Source organism: Sinohyriopsis cumingii, chromosome 9 (assembly GCF_028554795.1).
Source record: "Sinohyriopsis cumingii isolate HCF-2022 chromosome 9, ASM2855479v2, whole genome shotgun sequence".
Lineage (NCBI taxonomy): Eukaryota > Metazoa > Mollusca > Bivalvia > Unionida > Unionidae > Sinohyriopsis > Sinohyriopsis cumingii.
The window spans coordinates 30,205,101-30,225,488 of record NC_142969.1 but is presented as its reverse complement, the minus strand read 5'-3'; the positions used below and the strand labels follow the sequence as shown (position 1 = coordinate 30,225,488).

The 20,388-nt window shown below is 35.8% G+C and overlaps 1 protein-coding gene across 1 annotated transcript; it reads left to right on the top strand.

Moving 5' to 3' along the window:
* Positions 1 to 265: 265 nt before the first annotated feature.
* On the top strand, positions 266 to 19,946 carry LOC149791484 (uncharacterized). The gene is made up of 4 exons (XM_089969203.1): positions 266 to 403; positions 14,238 to 14,438; positions 16,032 to 16,110; positions 16,574 to 19,946. The coding sequence occupies exons 2-4, from the start codon at positions 14,240 to 14,242 to the stop codon at positions 17,091 to 17,093; spliced, it is 798 nt and encodes a 265-aa protein (XP_089825329.1). The 5' UTR covers positions 266 to 403; positions 14,238 to 14,239; the 3' UTR covers positions 17,094 to 19,946.
* The last annotated feature ends 442 nt before the right edge of the window (positions 19,947 to 20,388 follow it).

The following is a 20,388-nucleotide window of genomic DNA, read 5'->3' as shown; positions in this document are numbered from 1 at the left end:
ACCTAAATTAACAGTAAAGCGACTATTGTATTTATACTACCCCATCACCCAGTCAATATTCTTTCATTCATATTCAGTTCGAAAATATTCAATAGAATATGGAGGTCTATAATTTGCATGGATAATCGAGAATACAACAGAGTATGAATGATGAATTTGAATGTTGTCAAATGTTGACCGATTTATGTTTTTATTTCTTTAGAGACGACGACAGGATTCAAAACAAATCTGTCAGGTTGTACGTATGTTACCAATACCACTGCGAATACCACCACTAATACTGCTGTTGATACTACCGATATCATCCCAACTGACGTCATTGGCAACAATTATACTAATGTGACAATTACCATTCCTTCTGCCGTAACAGTCATTGATAGGACGTTAAATGACACATATCAAGGTAAGGATTAACTTAAAAAGAGATAATTGTGTACAGATAATAGTGTTGTAGAACATGCAATCCAAAGACGACTGTTTATCCTACACACAAATAAAGATCTCAAACATGTTTGTTTCCTCGAAGTTAACGCTCATTGCACTATTTCAGATCAATTTACGTTGTGTCTACCATAAATACTTAAAGGTGTTTACTCCCTTTAAATAGTAAACTTTATTTTTGTTGCCGGTATGATATAACTCCACCTCTTAATCATCGCTGTACTATAATTTATCAATTGTTTCTTCCTTCCTGTTTCTCATTTAAATCCGTTTTTACCTTCATCATAATCAGCAGTGGATTTGTCTTCTTTTTGTTGCTCTTTTTATGTTTCTTCTTTCTCTCTGTTTCGTCTTTTTAGGCATTTATTAGATCAAGATTTACTTTGTTGAAAATGGCTACTGGCTGTTCCAAGCAAAGTTATATCCTTTGGGGTTATACGTTTATTCAAATACACACGCATGTTAAAGAGAAAAAATGGCGGCTTTGTCTCATAGAGATGGAGGGTTTGGCTAACTTAAGGTCCACTTAAAAACGTGCTCGATTTTCCTGCGTGGCATGTTAGAGATTTTCTTGTACTATGGAAAAGATAGATCTTTCGTGTTGGCCTTGGAGGAGTAACATATTGCGTTCTAGTGATGATGTTTGCAGTAGTATTCAAATAGTGCAATTAAGTAAAGAGGAGTGTGCTGCTTTGTCGAAGAGTGCAAAGTAGGCTAAAGCGTATGTGAATAAGATCCTGAGTTATGTTCCTGAGATGATTTATTGTGAGGAGAGCAAGGAGGAGTGTGAGACCGAGGAGCGGAAGAATTTTGTTATAGTCATCAGCGACCGGTGCTGGAGTATAATCAGCAGTGCCACATAGAAAACAGGCGCAAGAGCGAGATCGATTTTATCAATTGCTGAATATGGTGACTCGGTATCTACTTCCGCATCGTGTGAAAGTTATAAAATTTGACCATGAGTTTAAGTGATTGGACTTCACGAGAGTGTTTGAGGTGTATGATAAGATTATTTCAGCAGTTTTGGGATCTCGTTGGAATCCACGGGTTGAATTGTTCATAATATTTAAACCATTTGACGAGAGAATTTTTTCCTTCAGTAAATTTCTATTTCTAAACAGATCCTTGGACGGGCTCTTCAGATAAATCTTTGAGTGAGTAGGTGACATTTTTTTATAAATGGCAATGACTAGGAAAACTTCTTCAGTCCAGTTAGGTTTGTATCCCATTTTGAAGTTGTTTTTTTTTTTTGTCTGCTGATTGTGTCACCTACTTTAAATTCAGATCTAAAAATATGAGTCTGTAACTTGTTGTCTGGCATGGAAACCCTGTGGGTTTATCAGGAATGCTTCCGTGGTTCAGTGCCATGTTTGATTGTATTGGTCAACGATTTCCGTCAAAAAATATAAGTATTGGTTATTGTTATTGCTGGTAAATCTCTTCCACGTGCGAGTGGGAGTACTGTTAAAACGCTGTACGAAGGCCGTTTTGATTTAATTGTGTGTGTTGTACAAGATAATATTATCTTTTGAAGCCATTCTGAGACGGTTTTACGCGCTTTACCGGTGACGATGTGTGGTTGTCTGGAACCACGTACGGCACACATCGATTTAATCAAGAGGCAATTGTTGTTGGCCACCACCATTGTGGGATCGATATTACACTTCATTTTTACACTTAAGGCAGCACGAGTTCATATTGGTTGTTTTATGTTATAGTTTACACTACTTTGACAATTTTGTTTAAACCAACGTTGTTTTTGAAAACTGTGTTTCCAGCACTAAGTGATAAAATCGCCTCGACGGGCAATTTTCCAGCTTGTCTGTGTTTAATGTAATCGATGCAGTACCATCCACATGTACTGTCGTTGACGTTTTGAAGTTGTTACGAAGTGAAGACTGAACCTTTAGAGGGTTGCTTGGTGTAAGGAATAACCTCCCCTGGAGTAGGTCAGCCAAACAAATCGAAATAATCGATGTCGCCGTAGTGTAGGTCGTTCACTACAATATTCCAATGAGTTCCAGATCCATCATAACAGCTTTTCAGGTTAATCACGCAGCTCTCGTTGAATATTATTTGATCAGGAAGCTGATCTTTAGACAATATACCTCTGAAATTTGTAACGCTTGGTGTTGATGATTCTTCGATGTCAAGGTTAGATAGGGCCAATTTTTGCTTGAGACGTTGTTTCCGGTTCTAATTTGACTTTTTGTTGAGAAACTTCGTTTCTTGAAACACCCTTGCCAAGTGTTCTTTTGCGATGACGAGCAATCCAAGAAGTAACTTTAAAGCGATTCATGCTACCAGGGTGTGATGAATTCCTTGTTGTTTTGCGGCATGTTTAGCTACTGATGTGGCTTGACGATGAGTCAGAATGAGCCTGTCAGATTATGTTAACGCAAACGACATGAATTTGATCGATATTGGCCTTTTGTATGTGACCGCCATAGCAATATATTTATTTTCCTGAGGTGATAACATTAAATCTTCTGGCACGTACGAAGATGTTATTATATTTTTGGTTTTCTTTTATAACTTGTCGACGATGTGATGATATCATGTTTCAGGCGGAAGTTTCTGCCAAGGGCAACACCATTTTCCATCACTGCTTTATGTGTGACTCTAGGGATGGCAGTTGACATAAATATGTTTGGCGTCATCGTCTTCACGAATGGAATTATAGAGCTGGAAATTGATGCACCAGTTGCTGTTCCAGACCCACCTTGCCTCTTGTGGTACGACGAATTTTTTGCCTTATGTTTATTAGGCTTTGTCAATACAATGATGTACATTTTTCCACTGAGCACGTCAAGCGTCATCAATCGGTTTGAAAGTAACATATGTATCGACCACCTGGATCGCCAATATTCAAACTGATTTCGATATAGACTGGAAAATCTTTGAGATGCTCTCAATTATTAGATACATAGTTTTTGTATTTGTGCATGGCTTCCATGAACATCTTATACACCCGGGAGTAGTTTCTTGCAGCCACATCAAAATTACATTCAAGTTATTCTTCTGGATATTGTCTAAAATTCGTGTTTTGTGTCGTTGTGATAATTAAAATGCCACTAATACATATCTTGGAAGTTTTCTGCTTGGATTGATAGCGACTTTTTACGCTCTGGTCTTCTGAGGATTCACAAACTATTGCATATGAATCCTGTTTTGCTCAAAATAATGTGGGTTTTTGTTGTAAATCTGGTCAACGTGGATTCTAATTCAAGCATATAAACATCGAAATGTGTATTTTTAGGCATCCACAATGAAAACCACGTCATGATGAATTTTCTTTCTATCACTTAACTTTGTGCATGCAATCTGTAAGAAAATCTCTTTTTTTAGACCGCGTATGCATTACTCCTCTGAATACCGTATGGAAATCCCGAAATGCTCCGACTATTTTGCTCAAGGGAAGTGTGATGCAGATTTCACGAATGGAATCCGTGCAAAAACGCATGGAAGCAAATACTTGATTGCATGCTGCGTTACGAGCAAAAGCAAAATGGGTTCTGAAACGGTCTCCGTTAAGTTCAGTAGCATTAGCGACAACAGCAACTGAAAGCATATCATCAATGGGAGTGAATTCAGAACTCACAGCAGCTCCAGTGTTTGTGTCTCTAAACCACCATATGTTGGTGGCAGACGATGGAAAGTAGTCCTCGCTGAACATGATCAGATTCATGATAGTGCTAGCTCGTGATAAATAGCCACTGATTTATTATACGGTCTGATTCTTCAGCTGGTGCTGTGCCGACTTAAATAGCGACCATCCTTTATTCTCCAGTGTGACCTGATATCCTGCTGAACAAGTTCATTCGCCTGTCGCAGGTTATATTTTCGCTCAGACTTCCAGAAAGGCTTTATGGCGAAGCAGGTACACATCTTTGTCTCGCCTCATTCTTTTTTCGATACGTACTTGCGATTAGATTGGTGATATCGTGTCTTTCTATTCGACGTACTCGTACTCGGTCGTCCAGTCGTCGATGGGAGTGTCATCGTTCAGCCTAAGGTAATCGAGTGTAAATATATCATACGTGGGGCCGCTATTTTATATTGATGTTATAAAAAAAAATAGAATGGTTTTTAAAATGATTATAATTTTTGGACAAATGTTTATTACCACAATCTTTTTAATCCTTGACTGGACATGATGGAGCCAAGACATCACATTTGTGTAGCCCCACTCACCTTTCTCTCAAGATCCTGTAAAATGTATTCTTATCATTCACTGAGCACCTCCGCAGTTTTTTTATGTGGGCATTGTGCCTGCTTGGAATGACTAGGAAATTGCTTTTCCTATGATGCTTGAGATATTGTCGCCGACGGCAATTTCGATGTTGTCATATGTGATGACTGTGGCATGATTTAATTGAATATATTGTGTCCCACTGTCGTTGCAGATGCAGAGGCAGCTCCAGTAGCTCTAAATTATGTCGCCTTGAGGGCAGTCGAAGCTGCTTTCGCTACAATGAACGGAAGAGACGCTCACACAGATGAAAACAGAGTGAATAAAAATCCACACACAATTTTACGTTTTATTTTAACAGCTGATATTTTATCTGTGAATATTGTTTCTTTCTGAAGCCATTATCAGACGTCATAAGGCTTTTCGATACACGTGCAGATAATATGCGATTCTCTTGTTGTTATTATCGATGGCATTGGCAGACTGATCGGTGAGCCACATGGTAATTTCTAAGATAACGTACGTGTTCAGGGTGGAAAAAGAAATGAAAGTTAAACAAAATCTAATATATCACGTTGGAGGCCAGACCGACCGAAGATAACAATCTCCGAGCGATCGGGCAGTTGCTGAAGAGGCTGTTCACGTCAGTGATCTTGACTGGAAAATCTCCTTCGTACGTTAAAGTGTCGTTTACGATAGTGCCTGCGCTTAAACCTAGAGAGGATCTGATCCAATTATAAATGTCAAATCCCACGCCAAAACCGTCAGCGATTGTGATTCTGGTTCGCAATGTGGAATAATTGGGATACATTTGGTTTTCGTTGAGGTGTGTCCGTCAGCTCTGATCAATTGTGAATTGTCACAGCGATGTCGTTGACGTTGTACCCGCCTGACGATATCTTGATCGTTTGTCGTTGAGCACCTCCCATTGCTGCTGCATTCCAGTATAAAGACCGATAATTGCTCAAGGGGACGTTAAAAAAGCTGCTCCATATCTCGGCAGAGAGCAGCGAGGTCTGGTACGCCACCTGCTGATCTAATTGTAGCGGAGTATTATACTCCACAGTCGATGTGACTGAACGTCAATTGAAAAACAGCGTGTTATCGCTGAGAGCCATTATTTACGTGCATGTGACTACATCGAGTCATGGGACAGAATCTGATACTGATCAGACGTCAGCAGTTTGTTATCCAGAAGATGAATCCACCATCTTGTTATCTATACACCGACATTCCCAATTTGTTTGGAAGGAATCAGCACTTTTAATCGCTAGACGATCTCGGTAGGCTTTTTGTAATAGCGGATTTAAGAAACGTTGCTGGTGTCGCTGAGTCGATCTGATTATTTCTAGGAGCTGATCTTGCTTTGTATCTTACGTCATTTTTACTGCGTTCATTTTGGCGATGATCGGCTTGAGCAGTTTATGTGCGATATTTTGTTGAAACCCCATTTGGCATATTTTATACTCGATTACACGTTGACGTAACGTCGCCGGCTGCTCGATAAACATTTTGAGAAAGTCATGGTGCTGACGACGACTTGTTTTCCAGCATGTTGCTGAAAACTACATTTCTATGACAACATAGTTATTGACAAGGGGTTGCCATCAGCGATGCTGTCTTCGACGATTTTATACTAGCCAGGTACGTAAAACTAATCAAAGCCCTTTCGATATAATTCCGGTACCGTTTCAGCGTCGCAAAGAATCGTGACAAACTGGTTCCTGGAACTTACACTGCAGTGGCCTAGCAGTATTGGATTATTTCGCAGTGATGCCGCTACAATAATCTCTCGCGATCGCGTCAATGTTTATGTTGTCAAGTCCTGACAACAGTAACAAAAAAAATAACATGTTACGTCGGATATATTTAGGCACATCTTAATACGACTGAGAGAGATAAATACTGTTGCAGCTCTTGTTTCTCGACAACTATAAACACTCGTAGATGCGGTTCATGTTCTAGCGGTCGATTTTAATATTGTCGAGCACGATAATATTATGCTTGTCCGAATCCAGTTCTTGTATGGGTTGTATCTGATGCGGATCCACAAAGGTAAATATTGAATCGTTAGAATCTTTAAAGACAGAGTTTTAATGAAGCAAATTGCCGAAGACAATGTCTCCGAACTCTAACAGTGTCCTGTATTTGTCCTGGTGAGGACTGAGCGTGTATAGGATCACGCGGTCGTATTGGAGCATGTAATTCATGAGCATATTCATAAGCAGGTTCATTTTGCCATAACCAGTAGGACCCACGATCATGTAATGGCAATCAGGCATTAAAAAGTATGCTAGTGAGCTTTTGTGGACGTGGTTTTGAAGAAAAGAATTATGTTCATTTTCCATATAATTCACCACGTCATGTTCTTAGCTTCCTTTCGACTGTTTATGGAATAGGGCACAGAGATTGCGCTAGTCAGGATGGGCTGGATAAAAAAGTCAATCGCTACTGGTACTCCATGCAGGATATTTTCAACATGAACGGTCACGGCATCACCAATTTCGACGATGTAAGATACCCTACACATGACTCTAAAGCCGAACGATGGTCGCACGTCAATGGACTGGCAAAGGAGAAATCACAGGAAATATTTTCATGGAAGGAAACATTCTCTATTGTTTACCACCTCCAACATGACAGGATCTTCTATCTTCTATAACCATCTCCTCAGCAGATCTTGATGTGGCACAGGCTAACAAATATGACTGGTGGAATGATGTCTGAACATTTATCAGTGACTGGACAAGCTCTTAGCGATCTTTCCATGTAATCAACTCCAACATCACAGAGTTCTGGACGAGTTGGAGCGTATACAATGATGAACCAGAGAAGGACTATGACCTATCACTTTGATACAATGGATCGTTCTATCTGAATTGACAAAGATTGCAGCGGAAATTATACACCATTCGCAGACCAGACCGTTCAAGGTTTCAGTGTTAATAATGATAGTTATGACGAACTTTTGACCATCAATAATTCAAATATTAGCTATATAAAACGACATCGATGGAAAACCAAAAATTATACCTACTTCCATGCGATACCCATGGTAACATCCATGCCATATCGTAGTCACATTTGAACTCCTTTGGTGGCTCAAAGGTAGCTACCACTGGCGGCACACTCACAGAAAACTAGCGTGGCGTCTGGAACTAAAATCTTAGTGACGGATTATCCACCAACGGCAAACAACGAGATAGGCACGGAAATGTACGTGGATGCAAGTCGTATCATAAACAGCTCTGGGCACTTTCAAAACAATCACAAACTAATGGAAAATGGTTTGGAGTTTCTGTATCAGCATCATCATAAATCTCAAGCACATACTAGGATTATCATGTTTTTGCAAATCTCCTGGCCAAGATCATGCTACAAACGAGTCGGCCACGGCCAATTTCTAACTTCAGGTGCAGATATCTGCCGCAGTAGCTATCTGGAAATTTCAAGTGCGTGGGCGCAGTTCTGAAACCCAGGGCATTCTCATGTAGAGGGTAGATGGAATAAAACCAGATATCACTCCTGATGCTCTTTACGACCTCACCTCTCGAACTGGTTCAACAACGGTTGAATTGTACATGTCCGTCGCAAGCATGAAGTACTCAACATTTACGTTTACTACACTCACGACAAAACCTTCTAATCCTGCGTCAAGTTATTGCCAAAATGTTATACTCGGCGACCTAGTATAACTCGACATTTTAACAATTTTCTAATTAATATATGTGGAAACTAAAGTTTCACCATGGCGGAAATTGTTCAAGTAGTTATCGAACTTAACCAGTTATTGTTCGGTGATACATACAGGCAGGTTGCGTCGTATGTTGAAAATGACAATCACGTGCTTAAGCAGACCACGGGAAATTACTCGGATATCAATCAAGTGAAAGATTTGTCAAAGTTATTATTAGAACATGCATATGAACAGTGGAAAGACAATGAGATATAACTGTCTCATATTTTAGTTTGACATATGCGACAACAACAGCTCAGAGAAGCCATAGACAAGTATTTTGCCGTATATACATTTTGCAACGATAGGTAATCGACACGGCTGGCAAAAGTATGCAAGACAATGTTAAACCGACTATCCAGGAACTGCATCCAAGCATCGTTGATTCGAAGTGAAAACCGGATACATTAAACGATGACTATTTGATCGAATGGAAGACAGAGACGTACACAAAAGTGAACACGACTGCATGGACAAAATATTATTTATAAAAACAAGATTTCGCGGATACCAAAAACTGCGCAATGCCAAAGAGAAAATATTTTTTTAACATGCCGAATTAGAGTAAGAGGACATGAAGGTGATCATGAAAGTGAAGGTCCTTGACGATGCAGTTGTTCTGAACCATCGGTTCCACAGCCGGTGGCAGAACAATCAGTGTTTGAAAACAACAACGTGTAAAGAACTTTTGAACGTGGTCATGAATAACATGCATGGAAAAATCGATCCAGATATCGCTGCAGCGTCATATACGTATCTAAAAAATTTAACGAAGGATGAAACTGAACGAAAACTGAACAGTGTTTTTAAAAAGGAAAGGTGCTTAGAAAGGAAACTTTGTCAATGTTCCAATGGCATCTAAGTAACAGCTTCATAAAATTATTGATCGAGCAAAATATCGAAGAAAATACTGGAAAGTGTGTGGTCCCAGGGACAGAGATTGTATGTTTTCAGCAATGAATGACTTTGGAAAAGAATTGTCCTGTCTTGTTATTACGTTTAAAAATATCACCTAAATATACCTCATTCCGCTCATGATTTCCGGTTCTTACACGTAGTAGAATCACATAAATATCCTGACCATCTTGAGCTGAAGGCCACTCCTGATACGCTGTCGGATCTTGCAAAATTTAACCAACTGACGAAAATTCCAAAAGGCTTAAATAGATTTCCACTTTATGTTGTTGGAGATAAGCTTAGTGACGTTAAGGTCAGCGATGAAAACTATTAACGTGCACTGAAGCTTTTAAGCGAGTATTTATCACAACTTAGTTGATGCAGAAGCATAGGATGAAGCCCATCATTCATTTTCAATCACATTGACAAGAATATGTAGGCAGAAGAGCGTAACGAGCCAGAATCGTGTTATTGCTATTGCCATCGAAAAGTCTATATGTACTTGCACGCGAGCAGGCGATACAAATGAGGGCCATATCAACATCACAAATAGCTGTGACAGCGGCCAGAGAGGTATCCTCAGTTTCCCTGGCCAACCCGATGATGCCGATTCTATCCGGAGCCGGACTTACCTTACACACGATCATAAAAAGAATTGATCCGGACTGGACCCCTTTCCCAACAAATAGCGCGAAGCAGACGTTGTCGGCGCATCGAGCAATGCTCAGGAACATCCGATTGTAGCCAAGTGGGGCTCAGTTTGACATGCAAGGGCTTATTCGCGATATGAGAATCTTCGGCGACCTCATTGTGGACATGGCGGGCAAACAATTGTCGCTGAAGCGATTTGAAAAATATCACGACAACTAAATACGCCACGTGAAACGTTTGTCATCTTAGTTATTTAACACTATCTGCCTATACGACGAGGTTTTTGTTTGACGTGATCCTGCACAATCCAGAAGAGCTCAATGAAGCCATCTCTACTGTGATACGAAATAACGTTCTTGTGATGCTGAACTGAAATTGGCAAAATTGCAGCGATCTGAGTTATCCAGAAACAACATCAGGAAGTACTGTAGGAGGTGCTTGAGTACGAAATACTATAAAAGGCTAATTAAACTACATGTATCTCAGTCCTACATATAGAGCAAACATAGCTGACCGGAGCATACTCAGCAACGAGGTCAACCCTATCCACCAGATGAAATTAGTGGATCATACCCGATATCTCACTGATACCATCGTGGAAAATCCACACACACGCATACATACACACACACGCACACACACATATATATATATATATATGTATATATATATATATATATATATATATATATATATATATATATATATATATATATATATATATATATATATATATATACACACACGAGGTTTGCTATATTAGCGCATTTTAGACTGAAATGCATTTGGAACACAACTGGAGGTCATTTTAAACATAGAATACATTCAGAGGTATGATGACACTTACAGGATTTATTGGTATTTAGTACACATTACTGTATATTCTATTTAAAATGTCACTGTTTGTTCTAGAGAATTAAATTATTTGTTGAATTCTGTGTCACGTACTAGTTTTTTCTTTACTTATTTTAAGACTATATTGTCTTATTACTACTTCTCTGAGCGCTGTATGCGCTGCAGTTTCCACGTCAAACATTATCGAAGGAAATTGATTTAGAAACGCGCCCGTACCAGAAATATACGCAGCACGTAGCTTTAACGGCAATGATTTTAAGGAACTCGATAATATAGGTATAGTTGTTGAAGCAGTCAGCTTGTTTACGATAAGGTCTTCACCCTGCTTTGTTCGGGATGGGTCATAATAAGGTTGAAATGTTTGATATCGTCCGTTATATATAATAACATTCTGTAGATCATAATACCACGCATATACAATATATAACGTTTTATCTGCACAATGTCATGCTCTAATTTTGTAATAGAGATGTAATGTCAGATAGTACATAACGTTGTCTGAATAGATGCTTAATAATGTGTCCAGGTTACTAATTGAGTGAAATATGTTTAAATACCAACGCATATACTTCAGTCGAGATTCATCTTAATGTGCACGAAATTGCTTCTATATTAAGATAAAAAATATATTGACCTAATTTAACACATAGCATATAGAATTATTAATATGCACTATTCCTTGAGGAACTTTTTAATTGATGCACCCATTAGTTTAAAAGATATTATTGTTGTATGTTCAGAAAACAGCATATATAAAATACATCTTAATTTGTTCAGTGGGCTGAGCTTAATTTTTTATTTATAGGAACGGATACAAATTATACAATATAAGTAATGCATATCTACAGATTATGTGAAACTATCTTTTGTACCGACTCGTATTAAATCTTAACTTATCATATCTTCTGAAACAAATGAGCTTATCACCAACGAATAACAATGATGGATCCTTACAGCCTTTCGCTCATAAAAGCCTATTGATTTCAGTCATTGTTAATATGCAAATGACACTTGGAAGTATATTTAATTAGGTGGTATTTATACGGTTAAAGATAGAGGAATGATTAAACAAATGAAGAAAGGTGCAAATATGAAGATGGAGTATTGTGTTTATTCTTCAAATTTAGATATCAGTATGTAGTTCACAATTTCTTTGCGCTTTTCAACGTGAATTTTATTATTCCTAATATAAATCTCCGATTTCGTAACTTTTATTAAAGTATGATGATGTATCATTTATGTAGATTATTTTATTAGATTCTATTCTTTACGTACCTGAACATTTATTTCATATAAATTTTAACAAGATAGATATATGAACTTTTATCTCACATGAATCTTAACAGAATAGATGTACGTTTCTGTTAATGTTTCTACTTTTAATTATTATTATTATTGTTATTATTATTATTATTGTGATTATTATTGTTATTATTATTATTATTATTATTATTATTATTATTATTATTATTGAAATCTATAAAAGTCCAGTCTTAATATAAATAATTCAAAGTGATTATATATTATTTTTTGCTTTAAAATCGTTCAAACGTAATGAGTTTAATTTTTTAGTCAACATACATATAAACCATAAATAAATAGAGTTTGATTGTTAGATTGTTTTTTTACTTTCTCTGAATCAGATATGCACAGGCAACACATGTGTACCACGGTCAAATAAACCGGACCTACCTGAGTCAGCGAAAGTTGGTTTTGACTGGTCTTTTGTTAGACCAATTCTCTAAATAAAGTTTCACCTTATATAACAGTATCAAGGAGTTCCATTTTCAAATAATTTGGTATTCTACTAAAAGGGCAGGTTGTTAAGTATACATAGTTGGAAGCTTCCAAAGTGTACCTTTAGGACCGTTTAAAAATAAGCGTTTCCAACAATTAGTTTGTACATTTTTAGGTCACTTAAGGAGTCATATCTGAGCTCATTATGGTGGAGACGTAAATTATAAAGTTTGGATATAGCGGTTGAGTAGGTCTGTAAAATAGTGGTCAGATATTTTTTTTCAAAAGAAAATTGATGCGACAAACACTTTTTATTCATTCTTTTTAATGTTTTCTCGTGCAAATTAGAATGTTATTATGCAACATATTGCGTTTCCTAAGGCTATAATACGTTTAGCTGATACAAAATCAGTGGTAATCGAAACTGAATGGATGTGAAAAGTAGGTTTGTAATATCTGCACATAAACTCTGATAGAACTTATACAAAAATCTGATATTCTGAATGTATTGACATGAATGCAAAACTACCCTTCAGCCAGGTTAAGTAGCCACATTGCTGAGACTGGCAAGTCTTAATGTGTTTACTTTTAGCTCAGAGCATTTTCATTCAAGTCAGTAGCAGCTTATTTTAAGAATAAGTGGTATATCATTTGTACTTTTGTAGTGAGATGAAAAATGTGAGTTTGAAACAAAGTGTAATTTAACGACTGGGATGAAAGAAAATTAACCACATTGAAAAATAAACCGGTTTATCAGTAATTCTTAACTTTGAAGAGCGTTTCCAGTTCGAACCTTTTCTTGATGAATTTCATATATTATAACGCTAAAACCGCTCATGAGATAATGACACATACATATTGCATCACCTAGTCTGCACAGTATATAAAATAATTTGACTACATGGCACAGTAACAAATGTACATCACACATTTATGATTTAATTCATATAATTAACAACTATATATAATTTAATTAGTGATGCGTATCAAATTATAAATAATGTACAATATATAGTAACAACAAAACATAATATCATTAAGGAATGTACATACTGTAATTCCAGCCAAATCTAATGTATTGAAAGTGCACATCATATAATAAACTTATAGATAATATTATCAGTCGTGTAAATTATATGGTAATGCAAGCACCACACACATTAAGAAATATATATATGATCTAGCAAAACATATACATCATGCATTAATAAACGTGCAACGTATAATATGGTGTGAAAAACGCATATATAACAAACGACCCGAGTAAGGCTGCGTTCTATATTACTTGATAATTAAGCTACAATGCTTCCAAATTTAATTGAAGACTTTCTTTAGTTTTGCCAAATTGTGAATGGAATCAACGTACACTACAAAGCAATACACTGCTTTATCAGCCATTATGTATTTAGACTTCCATACATTAGTTGACAATGGTAGAGTATAAAACTTGAATTAATTATCCAATCACTATGACGGTGTCACAAACAATAGCCACACTTCTACCCTATATGATGTTTTGGAGATCTGCTTAATTTAATAAGACAATATATACTTTTGTTTTAAAAACAAGTTCAGTTACATAGGTCCTCATATTTACTAAAAGATTGTAAAGTATTTTTCCTGAAGGTTTTCAATTTTAGTAACAAGTTACAAAAGTAAACAACTACTTACAAATAATGAATCGTATTTGTTACGATATGTGCAGTATATTGGCAATTACTGTTTCAGAGATGACGAATACACCCAGCACATTTACTTCTGTTCCGACCGCAAGAATACCAATAACGACAATTGAAGAGTACTCTACAGATACTATGACAAACACTGTTGACACGTCTAGTAACATCAACTCTGCTGCTGTTGCTAGTAATAGTACCACTGCTCAAGCTGTAACAAGTACTTTTCCTATGTCAAATAATTCTGCCAAGGGTAAGACATTTCTTCATAGGAAATACTTGATGCTTGAATTTACTTATAATTCCTGTTTGTTAGATCGCTTCCATCTGAATTACTACCCACGTTTTGATGTTATTCTATCATAGTTTTAATCGTATTTAGCTTGTTAGAATAAAGGCTTGGATTCTGTATATTTAGTATAACGCTATCTAGAGCATGACAAACAAGACCTGTATCATATTTAACCACTCGCCAACATACTGGGAGCAATGATGAGTGCGTTGCCAGCTAAAGGCTAAAGCCGTTTCCATGGTAACCCTGTCAACGAATAAGAAAGAAAACCAGTCACATAGCTCTGACCATTGCTTCAATATTATGTGCACTTTGTACGATATTGTACAACTACAGATCAAATTAGCTTCTCAATGCGAAATCCCGAAACAGGCTAAGACGATGTTTGTAGAGCAGTCACCTTTTATATTCAGGAACACCAATTTCAATGCGTGTTGCACGATTCGATGATCATGAATCATCAATAGATATTCCATTTAAGTTGTTCAAATGTATTACATGGATAAATATCATGAACCGCACATTAGACTTCCAGCTTCACTCATAAGTCAAAGTGTTCTCGAGCATGCCGTATAAGAGCAAAATCCGATCCTGATAGATGTAATATGGACGGTGAAGCTATTATTTCCTTTCCTAATTTGTTTTTGGTTTATGTCTTAATATATAACATTTGGCTAAGTAGCATTATGCAGATTTTGTGAACATAGACTGCACTAGTTAATAGCCGTGTTCAACTAGCTTGTACTAATAAACATCTCTGACGTGGTAGCATTTCCTACCATTTGTCCTTTCCTTCACTGAGACATATTATATGTGACACATTAAGGATAGTGTACACTCGAATATGTTCAATGTTGGTACTCTTTTTGATATGATTTACGGTACGTGTACAGTCCTATTTATTCGCAAAATAAGTAAAAGGTATCCATCTGTGTAACTAGACATACTGACCCTTCCATTAATCAAATCGATTATCGATGTAGCAGATTTTTCTTGTGTGCAATGTTTTGCTTACACAATTTCCCTATTCAATATTTTCTCTATTTTCGTTAAAAGCAAAATGACCTGTAGACCTCATTCATCGGACATGGACTTCTTTTGTTTTGAATAAAATCGTTTGACTAATTCTAAATTGGATGAATTATCCCACGCACGAAATATGTTTTCCATCAGTTTTCAAATACAGATATATAAGTTTGACTTAAGAATTTTGATATTAGTCAAGGCTAGTTATATTGTCATTTTAGCTATGAATGGGTTATGCTATTTGTTAAGATCTTTTTTAACTGAATATTTAATATATGAATGCAAACCTCTACGACATTATGTTTTAAAGAGAGACAGACACCCCAGATCTCGATTAATTATGTACATGCTATTTAAACAATTAGCAATATCACTGCACCGTGGCGTTGTACATTTTAAAGGTAATCTTAAAGTTTTCAGTTTTAAATTTTGATATCTTCATTATTAGGTGCCACATACTTGCAACATTGTTAAGAGCTAAATGATTCATTTTAGTGTTTACCAAATATCCTGTAATATATATTTCAGGGAGTACAACCATACCTGTTGTTATCGGGTGTGTTGTTATGGTTGTAGCTGTCTTGTCTGTGGCGGTATGCTTCTACAGGTACGCAAAATAAAATTATTTTCGGCCCGCAAAACACTAGGGTATATAAACTGTTAAATATGTCCTACACACTTGCATGGTTCGGTTTAAAATTTTAAAATTAGCTGACATCGACGCTGCGGCAAACAACTAAAGTCTTAACATTTTTTAATAGATTTGTATTTCTTTGTAGCTATGAGTTTAATCGTAATATCGTAATCTAGTTTAAAATAAACAATGATATATAAATTTCTGTTTTATAATTTGTCTGAAAATTTCGTAACATATCGGACTTAGAAAACCTTACATTTAAATCAATTTTCAGAAACAGCTTTGTTCTAACAAAAGGTGTTCAAAATTCACGATTATGATTTGAAATTAAGTTTACACAGTTTTGCTAGAAACTTTACAACTACAGAAATATATTATTCCAATCGCAAATAAATCCTTGAAACAAAGTTACAGCACTTTATTTATTTTCTAGGAGAATATGTCATTCCGCTGCAAGCAAAACGTCGGCCAATGATGTCAGACTTTCCAGTGAAAGAAATAGAGGGGTTTCGAACAAAAGCACTAGCAGCCCGAACGTACGGCCATCATATGAAAGAAGCAATCAGGTGTTAGAAGCCACTTATGATACTGCACGTGATACATGCGGAACTGTTCAAGAGGAGCAACCCGGACAAAGCAAACTCCCAAATAGATCAGTTGCAGTCAAAGCAAGTGTCTCATCTTTGGCTAATCATTTAAAGAATAACAATTTAATGAATATGAAACATCCACTACACAACAAAATCAAAACTTGTCAACATGTGGGCAGGGACGGAAGTAACCGCTTTGACACGATAAAACCAATGCCTGACAACACATATAATTACACAAGTACGTGTGGACAGATAAAGTTTGATGTTACATACGATCATACACAATTAAAACAAACTACTGATAACACCTATAACCATATTCATTTTACACCTGAAAATACATATGACACAACTCTTTAAGGACTTAGTCCAGATTGTGATCCGACCTTTGATTACACATGTAATATTAATGTCAGAGCCTACATACTTATTCAAACAAACTAACGCTCCAGGAAAATATGAAGGGCAGAAAGGGACAAATATATAATTCCCATTGGGCTATCCTCTGACTAGTAATACTAAACATGTAAGCAAACAAATGGAATAACAAAATTCAAAATGAATCTGTCTTGCAGATTTTAATGAGGCGTAGCACTTGCTGTTGTGTACGTACTATTCTTATAAGTAAGATTTGATATGTTCAGTAAAAGACTAAGAATTAATATTTACTAACATCATTAAGATTAAAATTGATGCAGGTATTCCTGGGATTTCGTCTTTGACGTTGTGTGTAAACGAAGGTGAAAATGTACGTATAATAAAGGGTGAAGGAAATTAAGAAATTATGTTATCATACATGTCTAATATCATCAGGCAATATATATATATATATATATATATATATATATATATATATATATATATATATATATATATATATATATATATATATATATATATATATATATATATATATATATATAACGAAACCAAACGTAATTTCAATTATTGTACGATTAAATCTTGTAAGACTGTGACAAGTAGCCAATTTCAATCAGTATCCTTATCTAAGATTATTCAGACATGTATTATTTGTCCTTTTAAATCATGGTGTATACCGTCATGTAACGTTTATATTTGGTTAATGTATAAAGAAAGTGACAATGAATAGTTCTTTAGTTTCCCGCTGTCGGGTAAGTCTGGATGTGTTGGTATGTACTCCTTTAGCCTGCATAAGAGCTTTCGTCCGAAAATATGCATCTACTATTCATACAGGGTGAAATAAATGTTACATCAGTACTATAGGTGTAAATTGACCAATCACATTTGCCATTATTATCTTTCCACCAAAGTGGTGTTCGGGGGTAAACCAGATAGCCTCATACCTTTGAAGCCAGCAAGTGTGAAATCAGCCTATAACTATACATACAGTAGAAATATCAATGTAAATCCACGTACATCAAAGATATTTACAAAAGGAAATATGTGTAACTAGCATCAGGCAATATAACTCTCCCAACCTTTTAAATGAATTAAATAAACAGGATATGAAAGTTTAGAGGATAAAATTATAAATAAAAAAGTGAGTTCTGCAAAGTTCATAGGACGGTTCTCCACACAAAGGCACTCGGATAAGTTTTGAAATCACCACCCTCAAATATTCTAGTATATAGTTGCATGGTATGATAAGATTAATTTATAAATCTTATGCGCTGTATCCCATCATGGGAAAGACCGATTACCGCCTATAAATGAACACAAAGCTCTAACTCTCGAAATGTATAATCGCAAAATACCATACCTAACAAAATACAACTCCCCAACCAATGAACCCTACAAAACATTAATATTTATTTTGAATGTATACTTAAATGTGCTTTCGACATGATTGATAATATTGCTAAATAACGGACAGCGTAGGTTCAAAGCCTATCCGTCAATCATATTTAGCATTATAAAAATAATTTGATAAAGTTGCATCAAAACAATAGTTTTGACTTATCTCGTACACATATTGCATTGCTGAAAAGGTAGGGGACATACGTTTCCCGACAATAAATACCCTTGACTCCAAATTATTGTCATAATCTAATGCGTGGTTTTTGCATTTGTCGCTGGGATCTCAGCTTTTACATATTGGTCTTGCTTGTTTTGTTTGAATGTTGGGGTGGGGGTGCATGTAGCGTTTGAGTCATGACAGGGCAATGATATTATAAAAAAATATTAAAAAATATACCTTTCTCGTGTGAAAAGTTCGGGATATATTTTTCAGATTACCAAAAAAAGATTGCAATGATAACAATACTATCGTAAATATCACTTTATTTAACTCTTTATTACATACTAATGAAAGCTTCTCATTCGTTTCAAACTCACCGTTTGTACCCAAAAAGCGTTTGTATAAATGTTAACAAGTTCTAGCTTTGGTGTCAATATTTTCATCATATCAACCATCAGATTGTAACTTTCGGGATGGATTTTGCAGCTGGCAAAGAAATGAGTGGACATTTCCCACAAGTAGTAAAGAATAATCATTATCTTTAATCATTTTATCTCAGAGGAAACCTTACCTTTACACATATGAAGCTGAGTACATTTCCTTTTTTATAAATGGGATACATGTATAATGTCCTTTTCCCGTTTTTCTTTTCAATAAAAGTATCGAGGTCCTGGTTCCTTTTCTACATTGATCAACATAGAGTTTCTTATATAATGCATCTTGCCCCGTCTCGTCATTTCTAATAGCATGCATTCTTTCATGATATTATGTATAGTTGATGAAAGTATAACTATGTGTGTGTGTCCGTTTGTGTAATTGACCGTGCACAGGAATTAAGTTTAGGGCCTTCCTGACATAAATCGTGTTATTTTGTAACCCACATGTTACAAAGCTAACATTTCTCTTTGACTTTAAATTATGCTTTTATGATCATTATTACTGTAAATAAACATGTATATTTGTATCCACGTTTAGTGTTTGGTTTCACTTTAAATGTCCTGACCTTGTGGACAACTTACAATGCTTTAAAACGGAATATTTGATCTTTATCTTCATCCACACATTGTGACCTGCAATTTCCTGTTTGACCATCAGTTTTTAGAAGAGTAAAGTTTAGTTGTGCTTCAGATAATGTTGGAGAGGAATTATTTATTCAAATTATTCTATGAAATTACAATGTGTTCTTCAAAATCGGTTTCGAGCAAAATCACTATTTGGGTACATTCGTGAACTCAGACAGGGATATATTGGATTGATCATTGCAATGCACTGTTATTGGCAATGATATTGACTCATAAGCATGTTCAATATTTCACTGTATTCGTAATATTTCATTATATAGGAATATTGAGAATTAATTAACAATAGTGTAATTTCTTTTTATATTTCACTTTTTTTATTCTAAAGAAATAAATTATTTTTCTAATTTTAGAAAATTGTTTATTTTTATCTTTTTTCTATTACTTGGTTGACGGCCATATAATAGTAACGCTACACATTCAAAGGTATTGCTATAAGCTCCGTTCAGGCAAATGATATGAATTTCAATGCAGGGTCTATGATATGCCACTTAGACGACCGCAGTTAATCAGAAACAGTAATAAAGCAATATATCGCGACAGTATCAAACCGTTTCTTCAGTCGTACCTTTTATGACAAATGAAAGGTTAATATAATCATAGAAATAGCCGTTGTTCTGATTAGGTTACGGATACT

What these genes read in the sequence shown, in the direction of transcription:
- LOC149791484 (XM_089969203.1), top strand. Translation starts at nt 14,240, where the DNA reads ATGACGAATACACCCAGCACATTTACTTCTGTTCCGACCGCAAGAATA. An exon ending in GTCAAATAATTCTGCCAAGG is followed by an intron (nt 14,439 to 16,031) that starts GTAAGACATTTC and finishes TATATATTTCAG; the next exon opens with GGAGTACAACCATACCTGTT. An exon ending in GTGGCGGTATGCTTCTACAG is followed by an intron (nt 16,111 to 16,573) that starts GTACGCAAAATA and finishes TTTATTTTCTAG; the next exon opens with GAGAATATGTCATTCCGCTG.